A 15171-nucleotide genomic window follows, 5' to 3' on the forward strand; every position below is an offset into this window, starting at 1 on the left:
GACACTGTGTTAGAGATACAGCAGTGAAAAAGATAGGCAAAAAACACTAATCTCTACTCTCACTGGGACTATCATCTAATGCAGAAAGCAGAAAATTTATAATTAACTAATACACAATTACAGGTTACAAAAACTACTTCTATAAAGAACTGTGACAACTACCACAAAGTTCCTGGCTAAAAAAGGCACTCCCAAGATGGGAGTAGCAAAGCAGGACTGCAATGGAGGCCTCTACACCTCTGGGGCACACTTACCAAGCTGGTGTCATGCTGTGAGTCAATTTATAAACACATCTAACTGGTACCTACCTACTTACCTACTCACGTGCCCTCCCACTAGACTTACCCTTCTAGCTACCTGAAGGTCTAGCCACCAGTCTATCCATGTTTTATATGCCTTCACAGTTCTAGGGCAATAGCCAAGTAGGCCAGAAAGTTCTAGAAAATAGTCAAAACATAAAATAAGATCTGTGACCAGCCAAAACACTTCACAAAGCCCACACTTGAAATATCTTTAAACAGCAAGTCATAAGCTATCCTGCTTTCTGTTTTAGTTACAGTTCTGATGAATTTATTTGATTTCCTATCCTATAGCTAAATACAGTGAGAAGTAGCTTGGGATTAAAATTTAGAGGGTTTTGAATAGCAGGTTAAGTCTGAATATTAATTGGTAAGCAACATGGAATCACTGAGGATTCTCAACAAGGGAACGATATGATCAAAACAATGAATTAAAAATAATTTTATGAGATATCTGTACACCTAGGTTCACAGCAGCATCATTCACAATAACCAAAAGGTGGAAACAACCCAAATGTCTATTGATGGAATGGATAAACAAAATGTGAGATATATATATATATCCCACAAGCTACTTGGCATGGCCAAAATAATAATAATAATAATTTTATGGTGGGATGTAAGATGGATTACAAAAGAGAAATGGCCTGGGGAGGTTTAATTGGACCCAAGAAGGATGAGACTACACAGAGCTCACCAGCAGGACACATTCCTAGTCAGGAGGAACACCTCCATCCTAAAAGCTCAGCAAAAGTAGAAGAAGAAAAGAGATTTCTGACAAATAGCTTAACATTCACGTTGACCTTTGTTTAGTCCTCTATATTACTTTATAATGTTTTTTCTTTTTAATGTTATTTTCCACTATATCAATTGTTGCCGTCATGGTCCTTAACATAAATATTTGTTGGCTAAGAAAATGATTATATTTCCTAGGGGCTTCCCTGGTGGCGCAGTGGTTGAGGGTCCACCTGCCGATGCACGGGACGCGGGTTCCTGCCCCAGTCCGGGAGGATCCCACATGCTGCAGCGCGGCTGGGCCCGAGAGCCATGGCCGCTGAGCCTGCGCGTCCGGAGCCTGTGCTCCGCAACGGGAGAGGCCACAATAGTGAGAGGCCCACGGACCGCAAAAAAAAAAAAAAAAAGATTATATTTTCTAAAAGAAAAATAGTTATACATTTATTATGGGACGGTTTAAAATAGTATATTACACTCACTCCCTGGCTCTGAACTCCTGGCAACTGCTGATCCTTTTACTGTTTCCAAGGAATCTTACAGTACGTAAGCTTTTCAGACTGGATTCTTTCACTTAGCAATATGCATTTAAGGTTCCTCCATGTCTTCTGTGGCTTGACAGCTCACCTCTTTTTATCATTGAATAATATTCTACTGTCTGGATGAACCACAGTTTGTTTATCCATTCACCTATTTATTGAAGGACCTCTTGGTTGTTTTCAAGTTTTAGCAATTACGATTAAAGCATTTGTGTGTAGGTTTTTGTGTGGATATAAGTTTTTGACTCCTTTGTGTAAATACCAAGGAGCACAACTGCTGGGTCACAGGGTAAGACTACGTTTAGCTTTGTAAGAAACTGCCAAATTGTCTTCCAAAGTAGCCGTAGCATTTTGCGTTCCTACCATCAATGAATAAGCCTTCCTGTTACTATAAATCTTTGCCAGCATGTGGTACTGTCAGGTGGATTTTGGCCATTCTAATATGTGTATAGTGGTAACTCATTGTTTTAATTTGCAATTCCCTAATGGCATATGATCTGAGCACCTTTCATATGCTTATTTGCCATCTGTAGTTCTTCTCTGGTGAAGTGTCTGTTCAGATCAGATCTATTGTCCATTTTAAAATTGGGTTGTTTTCTTATTGTTGAGTTTTAGAAATTCTTTTTTGGTTTTTTGCGGTACGCGGGCCTCTCACTGTTGTGGCCTCTCCCGTTGCGGAGCACAGGCTCCGGACGCGCAGGCTCAGCGGCCATGGCTCACAGGCCCAGCCGCTCCGCTGCATGTGGGATCCTCCCGGACCGGGGCACGAACCCGTGTCCCCTGCATCGGCAGGCAGACTCTCAACCGCTGCACCACCAGGGAAGTCCTAGGAATTCTTTGTAAATTTTGGATATCAGTCCTTTACCTGATATGTATTTCACAAAGATTTTCTCCCAGTCTGTAGCTTATCCTTTCGTTCTCTTAACAGTGTGTGACGGTTAATTTTATGTGTCAACTTGACTGGGCTAAGGGATGTCCAGGTAGCTGGTAAAACATTATTTCTGTGTGTGTCTGTGAGGGTGTTTCTGGAATAGATTAGCATCATCAGTAGACTGAGTAAAGAAGATGGCCCTCGACAATGCAGGTGGGCATCATCCAATTCACCGAGGGCATGAATAGAATAAAAAAGCGGTGGGGGGGCAGGCAAGTTTGCTCTCTTCTTGAGTTGGGACAACCATCTTCTTCTCCTGCCCTCACACATTGGCGTTCCTGGTTCTTGGGCCTTTGAACTCGGGGTGAATTATAAGACTGGTTTTCCTGTTTCTCCAACCTGCAGACAACAGATCATGGGACTTCTTGGTCTCCACAACTGCATGAGCTAATTCCTATAATAAATAAATAAATCTATCTAACTATCTATCCATCCCGTTGCTTCTTTCTCTGGAGAACTCCAGTACACAGTATCTGTTACAGAGTAGTTTTTAATTTTAATGAAGTTCAACTTATCAATTTTTTCTTTTATGTACTGTGCTTTTGGTGCTGTATGTAAGAAGTCACCACCAAACTTTAAAGAGAATGTTTAAAAAGCATAATCCTACAAGCTCAGGGAGAAGGGGAGAAGAGGAGAAGAGCGACTACAACAAAATTTTGGAAGCTGGCAAACAGACAGAGCAGACCTAAGAAAAGTGGGGAGGGTCAAATCCAAGCCGATCCATGTTGCAGAATCCTGAAGAGGCTGGGGAACTGGAGGCACCAGTTACCTCTGGAAGTGGGAGTAAAGCACTCAGCTAAAATAAAGAGGCCGGCTGATTGTTTCAGCATTCCCCATCCCCAGCGGCCAGTGACTGCCCCACCCTCAACCCAGAAGAAGATTCATATCCACCCTCATTCCACCAAACTGAGTGCAAGAGCCAGTGATGTCCTTAATTTAGACCCTATACCAGGCTAGTTGTTTTCAACAGAGGCTATTTACTTCCAGCTGGTTGTTTTGGCACTGTAACCAGCTTAACATCCTTAATCGCATGCTAAAAGTTGTTGCAAAACTATGACAAAAAATTTCTTTCACTCCTCCTACTGACCTACTTAGAGCTAAAGGCAGGAATCAGTTCATCCTTCTCCGGACACAAAACATTCACCTTCTGAAAAAGCCTTTATACCTCATACAGTTCCTGGGAGAGTCTCTCAGACACAGCTCCTTTGCCACAGTTTAAACTGAAAATCCCGATGTTAAAGATCCTACTTATTAATAACTGAAAGAAAGGAAAATAAGTCTGATATAAAATAAACTTAACCTGATTAAGCAGGAAAAGATCATGGGACCACTAGGCTGGAAAAAGATGAAAACAGGAAATAAAACAGTTCCCAGGACAGAATCACCAATTTTTCATGAAAAGAAATTTTGCAGTGTTTCTTAAAAAGTGATTGTAAAATAGAAAATTAAATTAGAAGAAACAGAAAATAAACTCCAAAACAGGACTAATGATTCTAGGATCCAGAAGTCTGTTTGCCTTTAAAGAAGCAGCCCCTAGAGCTGATAAAGGGGACAAAGTGTTTCCTAATGTCTACTGCTGTTTTAAAAGACAAATTCAAATGAAAATTCTACGAATAAAAGTTTGGAGGCAGTCTGCCAGTCATTGTTTGGGCCCTCAGGAGAGAGGAAGAGACAGCTACAGTGTGAAGAGTTCTGGCCTCCGGTCAAACCACTGAGGATTTCCTGAGAAATGCAATTACATTCTGATCAGATGAATCAGATCATGTTTAGGTCCACAGAAGCATAGGATTCTTAAGTCTAGCCTGCTTATTTCTTCTGCTTAGTAAAGTCTTTGACATAACTTATGTGTTCAATTTAGTAATAATCATGTTGTTTTATACATCATAAAGCCAAAATTTACCTTTTACATGGAAAACAGCAGAAGTGAAGATGACCCAGACATTGTGAACCAGCTCAATGATAACAGATTTACATTTCCGAAAAGCAGCGTTTAAGAACACCTTGTCCTCGCTAAACTCCGCACTGCCCACAATGCTGTTTGCTAAGGAACAGGCTCATGTTCTCTCCCTGGACTTTGTCATTATTTATTTAGCTTTCACTTTCCACAATGAACCGCTTATAACTATCAGAAGCATCTAGTGAGGTCTTGAGGACTAGAGGTGGAAGAAGCAAATAAACTTCCCCTGCCTCCTTACTTATTCATTCTGATGGTTAGCACTTTTTCTCAGCTTTAGATAGCGAAACTAAATCAATGTAGTAAAACAGAAAAAAAGGATGCTTTCCTCTCATGTCAAATAAGTTTTTTATCTAGAAAGTGAAGTCTTTACATTGAAATGAAGGATGAACCACAAAGAGATTCCACTACACACCCATCAGAATAGTTAATATTAAGAAGACTGACACTACCAATGCTGGCAAGGATGTGAAGCAATGGAAACTCTCACACACTGCTGGTGGGCATGTAAAATGGCACAACCACTCTGGAAAAAAGCCTGGCAGTTTTTTAAAAAACATAAAAAAAAAAAACAACCAAAAAAAACAAACCTAAACATACACCTACCCTTTCAGCCAGCAGTTTCACTCCTAAGAATTTATCCAAGAGAAATAAAAATGTATGCCCACAAGAGCTGTACAAAATATTCATAGTAACTTTATTAATATTAGCTCCAAACTGGAAATAGCTCAGGTATCCGTGAATAGGAAAATGGATAAAGAAACTATGCTATATTCATAAAACATAACACTACTCAGCAATAAAAGAGAAAGAGTTATTGTTACATGCAACAAGAAGAATGAATCTCAAATTTCTTATGCTGAGCTAAATAATTCTATCACAAAAAAGTACATATGATATGACTACATTTACATGAAGTTTTAGAATAGCTGAAACAGATCTATGACAGCAAGTCAGAACAGTAGTAGCCTTGGAAGGTGGGAGAGGGAATTGACTGGGAAGGGGAAAAAGAAAACTTTCCAAGGTAACAGTAATGTCCTGTATCTTGATAGGCTTGGGTTACGTAATTTTAGGCATCTGTCAAAATTTAGGATTTGTGTATTTTATTGTATGCAAATATTGTCTCAAAAGAAAAAAGCTACAACAAAAACACTGAACTCTATATGCACGCTTGAGTAGAGAGAAATATTCTAATGTGTGCAATTCACTTTGAAATGCATCAAAGAAAATTAAGATGGATTGACGGATGGATAGGTGGGCCAATCCATGATAAAGTATATATAGTAAAATGTTAATGGTAGAATCTAGGTCGTGGAAAAATGAGTGTTGACTATAAAATTCTTTCGACTTTGCTGTATGTTTGAAGATTTTCATAATAAATTGTTAGGGAAAAAATGATGATGGGAATCCACTTGCCTATGTAGGGCTTAAATACCAGATTCATAATTATTTTCCAGATTAGGGCACATCTAAGCCTATTCCTTGTCAGAGTTTTACCAAAGACTATGTGGAAGATTAAGATTTTCAAATAGAAATATGGTCAGTTATATAAGGCTGCAATGTGATAAATATCTTGGTGACAGATGTCCTGATGAAACTTATTTTTGCTGTTCCTAAATGAAGTGGTTTTCTCCATGGCTTTAAATGTTGCAGCTGTGTTACCTGTCATGACATTTCCTTTGACAGAGCTGAGATAAATTTAAGGATCAAAGAGCTCCAAGTGACTTTACAGATACTATCTTATTTATCCTTGAAGTAAAAGAACAGAGTTGAGCAAGCATTATTATGTCCATTTTACAGAAAGAAAAAAACAGGAGGACAGAGGAATTAAGGGACTTATTTAAGGTCAGAAGGACACCAACAGCACCTATAATAATAATATATTGAGAGCATACTATGCCAATTTTATAATTGTTCTCTTATTTAATCCTCATATAACCTTTCATTTTATACAGGAGGAAACCAAGGCTTATGAAAACAAACAGTTTGCCTAAAGTTACAAAGTCCATCACCCTAACTTCAGTCTAATTACTCAATGGCTCTGAACATTTTTTTCTACCAAGACACTTAGGATAGATGTTCACATTCCTGTGGGTATAACCAAAGTTAAGCATAATTTTGCCAGGTACCTGCAATTCTACTGCTTTTCTTTTTCTCTAGAAAGCACACTGGAATGCAAGTAAGAGTGACATAAGAATAACCCTGAATCTCTTCCAACTTATATTTTACAAAAAGCAGATCATTTGCAAATCTGGTATTTTTTTTTCTTTTTTTGGCCACGCCATGCAGCATGCTGGATCTTAGTTCCCCAACCAGGGATCGAACCCGTGCCCCCTGCACTGAGAGCACTGCACACGGAGTCTTAACCATGCGACCACCATGGAAGTTCCCAAATTTGCTATTTTAAGTAACTTTGGAAACGAATTACTTTGCAGCATTAAGCCTGATAATCTGCAAAAGCCTAACTCTTCTAAGACCTATCCTTGTAGAGTAATAAGTAGACTGATCATCTTACTGAAGAGCACGGTGTGATACAACTCTTATAGCCCAAACTGCCCTCTTCTGTTGTTTCTGAAAATCTACTTCAAACTTGACCATCCACCAAATGTCTTTAGCATATACGCTAAAGAGAATGCAGCCCCAAGTTTTAATAAAGGTCAAGGTTATTGAGCTCTAAAAGATGTCTTAGTGGATGATAAACTAGCACCACTTTCAGCAATACAGCCAAGTCATATCACCTTCCTCCTTCCTTCTCTCCCTCCCACAACCCCAGCGTGCTATAGAAATATATCAGCAGCACTACAGGTGCTGTAGGCTGAATGTTTGTGTCCCTGCCTCAAATTCATGTTAAAATCCTAACCCCGGGGCTTCCCTGGTGGCGCAGTGGTTGAGAGTCCGCCTGCCAATGCAGGGGACACAGGTTCGAGCCCTGGTCTGGGAAGATCCCACATGCCGCGGAGCAACTAGGCCCGTGAGCCACAACTACTGAGCCTGCGCGTCTAGAGCCTGTGCTCCGCAACAAGAGAGGCCGCGATAATGAGAGGCCCGCGCACCACGATGAAGAGTGGCCCCTGCTCGCCGCAACTAGAGAAAGCCCTCGCACAGAAACAAAGACCCAACACAGCCAAAAATAAATAAATTAATTAAATTATTTTTTAAAAAAAGAATATTAACTTTAATTTTACTTGAATGAAACATTTTAAAAATGAAACAGAAATAAAACTATATGGGGGCTTCCCTGGTGGCGCAGTGGTTGAGAGTCCGTCTGCTGATGCAGGGGACACGGGTTCGTGCCCCGGTCCAGGAAGATCCCACGTGCCGCGGAGTGGCTAGGCCTGTGAGCCATGGCCACTGAGCCTGCGCGTCTGGAGCCTGTGCTCCGCAATGGGAGAGGCCACAACAGTGAGAGGCCCGTGTACCATAAAAAAAAAAAAAAATCCTAACCCCAAATGTGACAAAATTAGAAGATGGGGCCTCTGGGAGGCGATTAGATTGTAAGGGCAGAGCCCTCACAGATGGGATTAGTGCTCTCATGAGAGAGACCCCAGGGAGCTGTCTAGATTTCTCTGCCATGTGAGAATATAGCAAGAAAATGACCATCTATGAATCAGGAAGTGGGCCTTCGCCAGACACTAAATATGCCAGTGCCTTGATCTTAGACTTCCAAGGCTTTTCCCTAACTGTGAAAAGTAAATTTCTGTTGTTTATAAGCCACCCAGTTTATGGTATTTTGTTACAGCAGCCTGAACAGACTAAGACAACAATCTATTCTCATTCTCAGAAATGACTTATAGGGACTTCCCTGGTGGCACAGTGGTTAAGGATCCACCTGCCAACGCAGGGGACATGGGTTTGAGCCTTGGTCCGGGAAGATCCCACATGCCGCGGAGCTACTAAGCCCATGTGCCACAACTACTGAGCCTGAGCTCTAGAGCCCGCGAGCAACAACTACTGAAGCCCACACGCCTAGAGCCTGTGCTCTACAACAAGAGAAGCCACTGCAACGAGAAGCCCACACATTGCAACGAAGAGTAGGCCCCGCTCGCCGCAACTAGAGAAAGCCCGCGTGCAGCAAGACCTAAGGCAGCCAAAAATAAATAAATAAATTTATTTTAAGAAAAAGAAATGATTTATTATGAAGGGACTTAGCCTGAATACTTTCCTCAGCCTGACAATCAGTTGACAAATTTAATGTCTATTTGTTCTCTTTATCACATTGTAACTCTATTCTAATTCCTTCTCTATAGTCCTAACTACATAATTTTTTTAAGTACATGATTAACAGATCAAAGTCTCTACATAAATATATCTCATTTGAGAAAAAATTTTTAACTTGAATTTAAGAGGCAGTTGATTATTTACTTTAAAAATTAGATTCTTTTTCCTTTATTTTTATTGGAGCATAGTTGCTTTACAATGTTGTGTTAGTTTCTGCTGTACAACAAAGTGAATCAGCCACACATATACATATATCCCCTCTTCCTTGGATTTCCTTCCCACTTAGGTCACCACAGAGCACTGAGTAGAGTTCCCTGTGCTTTACCGTCTACTCTCATGAGTTATCTATTTTATACATAGTAGTGTTTATATGTCAATCCCAATCTCCCAATCTATCCCCCCCCCCGACCCTGGTATGCATAAGTACAAATTAGATTCTTACTGTATGAAAAAAAAAAGCATTCCTTTAAAGATCAAGCTGTTCTGTATTTATATATGCTTCAATATACACACAATCTTTCACAAATAAACCTGTATATAAGAAGTAATTTCTATGTCTTGAACTTTTAAAAGAAAGCAAATAAAAACAATACAAATGTATCAGAATGTAATTTTCAAAATATGTATACATGGGAATTACCTGGCTGTCCAGTGGTTAGGACTCTGCACTTTCACCTCTGAGGGCTCGAGTTCAATCCCTGGTCAGGGAACTAAGATCCCACAAGCTGCATGGCGTGGCCAAAATATATATATATGTATGTAAGTATGTATGTATACAAAGTTAGCAGTTAAGACTTTTTTTTTTTTTTTTGGCAGTACACGGGCCTCTCACTGTTGCGGCCTCTCCCATTGTGGAGCACAGGCTCTGGAAGCGCAGGCTCAGCGGCCATGGCTCACGGGCCCAGCCGCTCCGCGGCATGTGGGATCCTCCTGGACCAGGGCACGAACCCGTGTCCCCTGCATCAGCAGGCGGATTCTCAACCACTGCACCACCAGGGAAGCCCAATTAAGACTTTTTAAGCTACTATTTCTTGAGAACCTACTATATGTTTGGCTCTATACAAAGGGCTTCATGTGTGTTATGCCATTTACTCTGCACACTGAGTTATTCTTTTTTTTTAATCACTGAGAATATGGAGGTTTATAGAGGTGAAGGAACTTGCTCAGAGCCTTCTTTGGAGCAGGTGATCTAGTTTGGATTCAAACCAAGGTCTGTGTGATTGCAGAGCTCAACTCTTTCCAGCATACACATAATATTTTATAGAGCAGGAGCTTCCATGTCCCCATGGCCTAAAATGCCCAAGAAGGTCATTCAGCTTCTTGCTGTCTTCTGTGAACCATCCCATCCTGATTAGGCACCTGGCTGTGCATTCAGATCAGAGGAGACCATAAAAGCGAAAGTATATTATAAAAAGTTTGTCCTTAACTATGTCTTTGGACTACTTTCTTTATCTCTTTTTTTCCCCTGATCTCTAACCAGACACTGGCTTTACCAGTACCACGTCATGGCATTAATGAAGACAAAGTCATAGAACCCAAATGGTGATAGAACTAGGAGGGACATTAGAAATTATCCAATCCAATGCTCTCATTTCACAAATGAGGAAACTGAGGTCAAAAGAAGCTAACTTGCCACAGTCACGTTATTAGTTGATGCAGCCTGACCTATAATGAAGATCTCTGATTCTTTTTTCTTTTTTTTTAAGATCTCTGATTCTTTACACTAACCATAGTATAAGGAATTTCCTCCTAGGAGATATTTTTTTAAATTTCTTGGACAAGACTTTTTCTATTATTAAGTAATATTCATAATGAATAAACTAATAGTAACACTCCAGAAAGGTTTAAAATGAAAAGCAGAAGCCTCTTCTTTCCTTCTACCTTCTAATCCCATTTCATTCCCCAGGCATAACCATCATTAAGCTTCTTGTGTGTTCATCCAAAATTGATCTATATATGTACATATGTGTGAAGTAATTTAAATATGGAAGTACAAAAATGATTCTCTCATCTCAGACTGATGTTTTCCTCTATATAATTTAGTCAACAGTCATATTATTGCATAAAAATACGCAAAGGGAGAAAGTAATATTGCAACATATCTGTAAGTTTGCAAAGCTGTGAGTACAATGTTCTCCTTAGGTACAGCTCACCTGTTTTCCAGGTCCGGCATGCTTAGGTTTCTAGCAGCAAAGCACATTTTGAGAGGGATGACCTTCCTGTCCTTGGTGCTGTTCTGGTGTTTTGGAGAACCGGAGTCCTCACTGCCACTAAAGCTTGGTGACTGGGGAGCTGCACCTTCCCATGGCAGATCTGATACTAACGATGGCTTCTTGATATATGGCGTTACTTCTCGGATGAATTTAACTATGAACAAAAATCAAAGAAGAAGGTTAGTATTTTTGCTTCCTATGAAAAATAACAACTGAAATATATACATACACAAACTATCTGGCATGAAGTGAAAAAATACACGAAGTTAAAGAGCCAGCACACAGAATCTTAGGATTGGAGGGTGCTTTAAGAGCATGTAATCCAAATGATATACCACTACTCTATCCTAAAAACTTTAACTTCTGAGTCTTTGCATATTGTTGCTTCTGCTTAGGACTCCTTTCTCCCTTTGTTGGCCTGGCCAACTCTACTCAAGAGTCACCTCCTCAGCAGCCTTTCCTGTTCACTCTCTCCAGGGTATTACCATTACTCTTCTGTAGCAACTTCTAAGCACCCTGGGTTGTAATCCTCTGTTAATACTTCAGTTCCCTGCTGGCTGCGAGTTCCCCAAAGGCAGGGTTTACAATTTATTCAATCTTGGTGTCTAAAATCCAGACCAGTGCCTACTCAGTAAATGTTTGAATAAATGAGTGAAGGAAAAAATGAACAATTAAATACCTGAATTATCTCAGTAGTTGGCCATCATGAATGAATCTGGATAGATTCAGTACCTCCTGAGACAGCCCCATCTAGCTTTAGACAACTCAACATTTAGAAACTTGAAACTTCCACCCATTGGTTTGCTGACTACAGAAGCCATATAGAACAAACTTAATCTCTTCCACATGAGAACCCTTTAGATATATGAAGACCGAGATGATCTCTCTCTTCTCCAGACTAAGCTATGTATCTCTACTTCAATTCGATTCAACTCAGTCAACATTTTCAGCTACCTTCCAAGTATCAGGCATTAGGCTAGCCACTGAGAATACAAGAGCAACTTAGGCATGGACCCTGCCTTCAAAGAATGCCCAGTCTAGTAAGGGAGACAGCTTTGGAAACAAACCATTATAGCTTTGAAAAACAAGTACAAAAACATAGTCAAAAACAAGGTATTTCTATTAACGGTAGCCCCAAATTAAGATATTTAATCTTAATTAAGATTAAATTATATGCGAAACGTTTTTATATGCGAAACGTTTTTCTTTTAAGTTCAATTTTAAGACATATAAAATACTTCTTTTACCTCATTCATGACTGGCAACTACTATCATTTGAGGCACTGTGCTCTTATTTCAAAAACTAGATAAACTGAAGATTATTAAATCCTTTTTTAGTAAAATCTTAAAAAGCATTAAAATGTCAATAAATCGTTGAATGTAGATAAATCGGTCACCATTTCCTCTTCTAACATCAACATATGTTACATCAGTAATCTACCTCCTCTAAAATTCCACTGTGGTAGGTCATTAGACTAGTATCATGGGAACTGAAAAACTAGAAAGATATCATTATCAATGCTTATCAATGTCATAATAGCTAGTATTAATATTTTATAGCATTAGAAGCTTTACAAGCCTATGAAACTTTAGTAAGAAATAGATTACTAAATCTAAAAAATAATCAGCTATGTTTCTAAAAACACAGCTAACAAGTCTTTAGAATATTGTTTCTTTTTCGAATAGGTAATACATGCATATAAAACAAAATTCAGGGTTTCCCTGGTGGCGCAGTGGTTAAGAATCCACCTGCCAATGCAGGGGACAAGGGTTCGAGCCCTGGTCCAGGAAGATCCCACATGCCGAGGAGCAACTAAGCCTGTGCGCCACAACTACTGAGCCTGCGCTCTAGAGCCCGCGAGCCACAACTACTGAAGCCTATGTGCCTAGAGCCTGTGTCCTGCAACAAGAGAAGCCACTGCAATGAGAAGCATGCGCACCGCAATGAAGAGTAGCCCCCACTCGCTGCAACTAGAAAAAGCCCGCACGCAGCAACAAAGGCCCAATGCAGCCAAAAATAAATTAAATAAATTTTTTTAAAAAGAGAGAAAAAAACAAAATTCAACAAGTATAAAAGGTTTTATGATAAACAGTATGTATTTCTAGCAGCCCAATTCCCATCCCTGGAGGCAATTACTGTATCGTCTTCCAGCAACAGGCTAAGCATGTATGAAAATAGACACACATACGTGTGTATATACATAAATACACACAATGGTAGTATATTATGCTTACTGTTTCCACATCTTGCTTTTTTAACTTAGTAATATTGATGATAATCTTTTATAAGCATAGCATCCTACCACTCACTCTACATGATGTGGTGACAGAGAGGCCTTTGGAATCTCTTCAGAGATTGCTTGCTACTTCAGAGCTATGTGACCTCACTTGACAGTCCTGAAGTCCTCATCTATAAAATGGCAGTAACACTAAGCAAGTAAAAATTCTAGGCACATGCTAAACATTCAATAAATAGTAGGCACCTTTCTTCTCCTTCCCTAATTTAAAAAGCTAGAAAAGTTAAAAATTTTAAACAGCAATCAGAAGAGGCAACATTATTTTCCTATAAGTTATTCAAGAAGATCTGCTGAAGTTAAGCATAATTCTAGAAAATATAATAATGCTAATGCCAACATTTAGAAAAAGTTTGTGTGTGTTTGTATGTGTGTGTGCTTTCTATGTATAGTTATAATATGTGTATTTCTAGGTGGAGAGAGTAAAAGCTAACTGCTTCAGGTCACCAAGGAGATTTTTTTCATCCTAGAAAAAACGAGCAGGGGCGCAACCAGTGTATCCTTTGAGCAGCTGACTCAAGCATTTCAATACATGCTTTAGTTTAGCTTTGTGCTTTCAAGAGAGAATTAGATCACAATAACTTTGGCAGAAATTCTTACAGTTTCTAGTCACTGCCAATGGCAGAGAGTTACTTTTTAAACATTTATGGCAGTATACTAACTTTTGGGCTACCAATTGGGGGAAACTAAAGACATTCTAAATGACTACTCCTGAATACTACAGTGGTTAGAAAAGCCCGCTTTATGATATACTCAGAAGCTCGTTTGATCACAGAGTAGCATCAGTGAGTTGATACTACACATATTTAAATAAAATAGACATACACACATAGCCTATTGCATGGCCTTATTAAAAGAGCAATGAGTTTCACTTGAGTTGATGACAATGACACCCATACCCCCATCTAACTGGTTATCCATAATGGCTGGAGAACCATAAATAGACATCTGTTTCTAATTTACCTGAGATTCAGGAAAGGTGAAAAGTTAAGTGTGCTCTGTCTGAGTCCTGTTCTTAGACCTCCCCTGTTGCCACAGTGCATTAACCTGGACACCCGGCAGGATAAGCAAAGCCTCTACACCACCACATGGCATTCAGGTCAACTCAGAAACCGTGATATGGGGACTTCCCTGGTGGCGCAGTGGTTAAGAATCCGCCTGCCAATGCAGGGGACACGGGTTCGAGCCCTGGTCCGGGAAGATCCCGCATGTCGCGGAGCTACTAAGCCCGTGTGCCACAACTACTGAGCCTGCACTCTAGAGCCCACAAGCCACAACTATTGAGCCTGCGCACCTAGAGCCCATGCTCCGCAACAAGAGAAGCCACCGCAATGAGAAGCCCGTGCACCACAGTGAAAAGCAGCCCCCACTCGCCACAACTAGAGAAAGCCTGCATACAGCAACGAAGACCCAAAGCAGTCAAAAAGAAATATAAATTAATAAAATAATAATAATAAAGGAAAAAACGTGATATGGGACTTTCCTGGTAGTCCAGTGGGTAAGACTCCGTGCTCCCAATTCAGGGGGCCCGAGTTCGATCCCTGGTCGGGGAACTAGATCCCATGTGCTGCAACTAAGACCCAGTGCAGCCAAAATAAATAAATAAATAAAATCTTTACATAAATTTAAATAAAAGAAACTGTGATATATTTCAGAGTTATTTCACTTTTCCTGATAGTTAAAGATCGTCCTCAAAATGCTTAAACTCTGATGTTTATAGTATTTTAGGTGTTTAGTTGCTGAAGTTAATCTTTCGTCTACGCACTGCTCGCTCTTATTGAAAATGAAGGGGGTTCTCCCCCACCCTAAAATCATCACTATAATCCCTTCTCTTTAGTGACAACAAACATATACATGTACTGTACACACACCTGGAAAGACATCTACGAAGATTTTCAGCAAAACATCAATAGTGCCTAGAAATATGCATAGGACTGCCTTTGATGAGCCCATATCATTTATACAAAAAACAAAAAACTTATTTAAGAAAG

The 15171-nt window shown here is 39.8% G+C and overlaps 1 protein-coding gene across 1 annotated transcript in view; it reads right to left on the reverse strand.

The window, feature by feature from the left end:
• SNTB2 (syntrophin beta 2) overlaps positions 1-15171 on the reverse strand; it is a 97496-nt gene that overhangs the window by 42620 nt on the left and 39705 nt on the right. The window contains exon 2 of the mRNA XM_029213518.1: positions 10827-11040. Coding sequence (XP_029069351.1) covers positions 10827-11040 — 214 coding nt within the window. The remainder of the gene's footprint in view (positions 1-10826; positions 11041-15171) is intronic.

This window comes from Monodon monoceros, unplaced genomic scaffold (assembly GCF_005190385.1).
Source record: "Monodon monoceros isolate NGI ecotype Baffin Bay Population unplaced genomic scaffold, NGI_Narwhal_1 Super_Scaffold_10, whole genome shotgun sequence".
Classification (NCBI taxonomy): Eukaryota; Metazoa; Chordata; class Mammalia; order Artiodactyla; family Monodontidae; genus Monodon; species Monodon monoceros.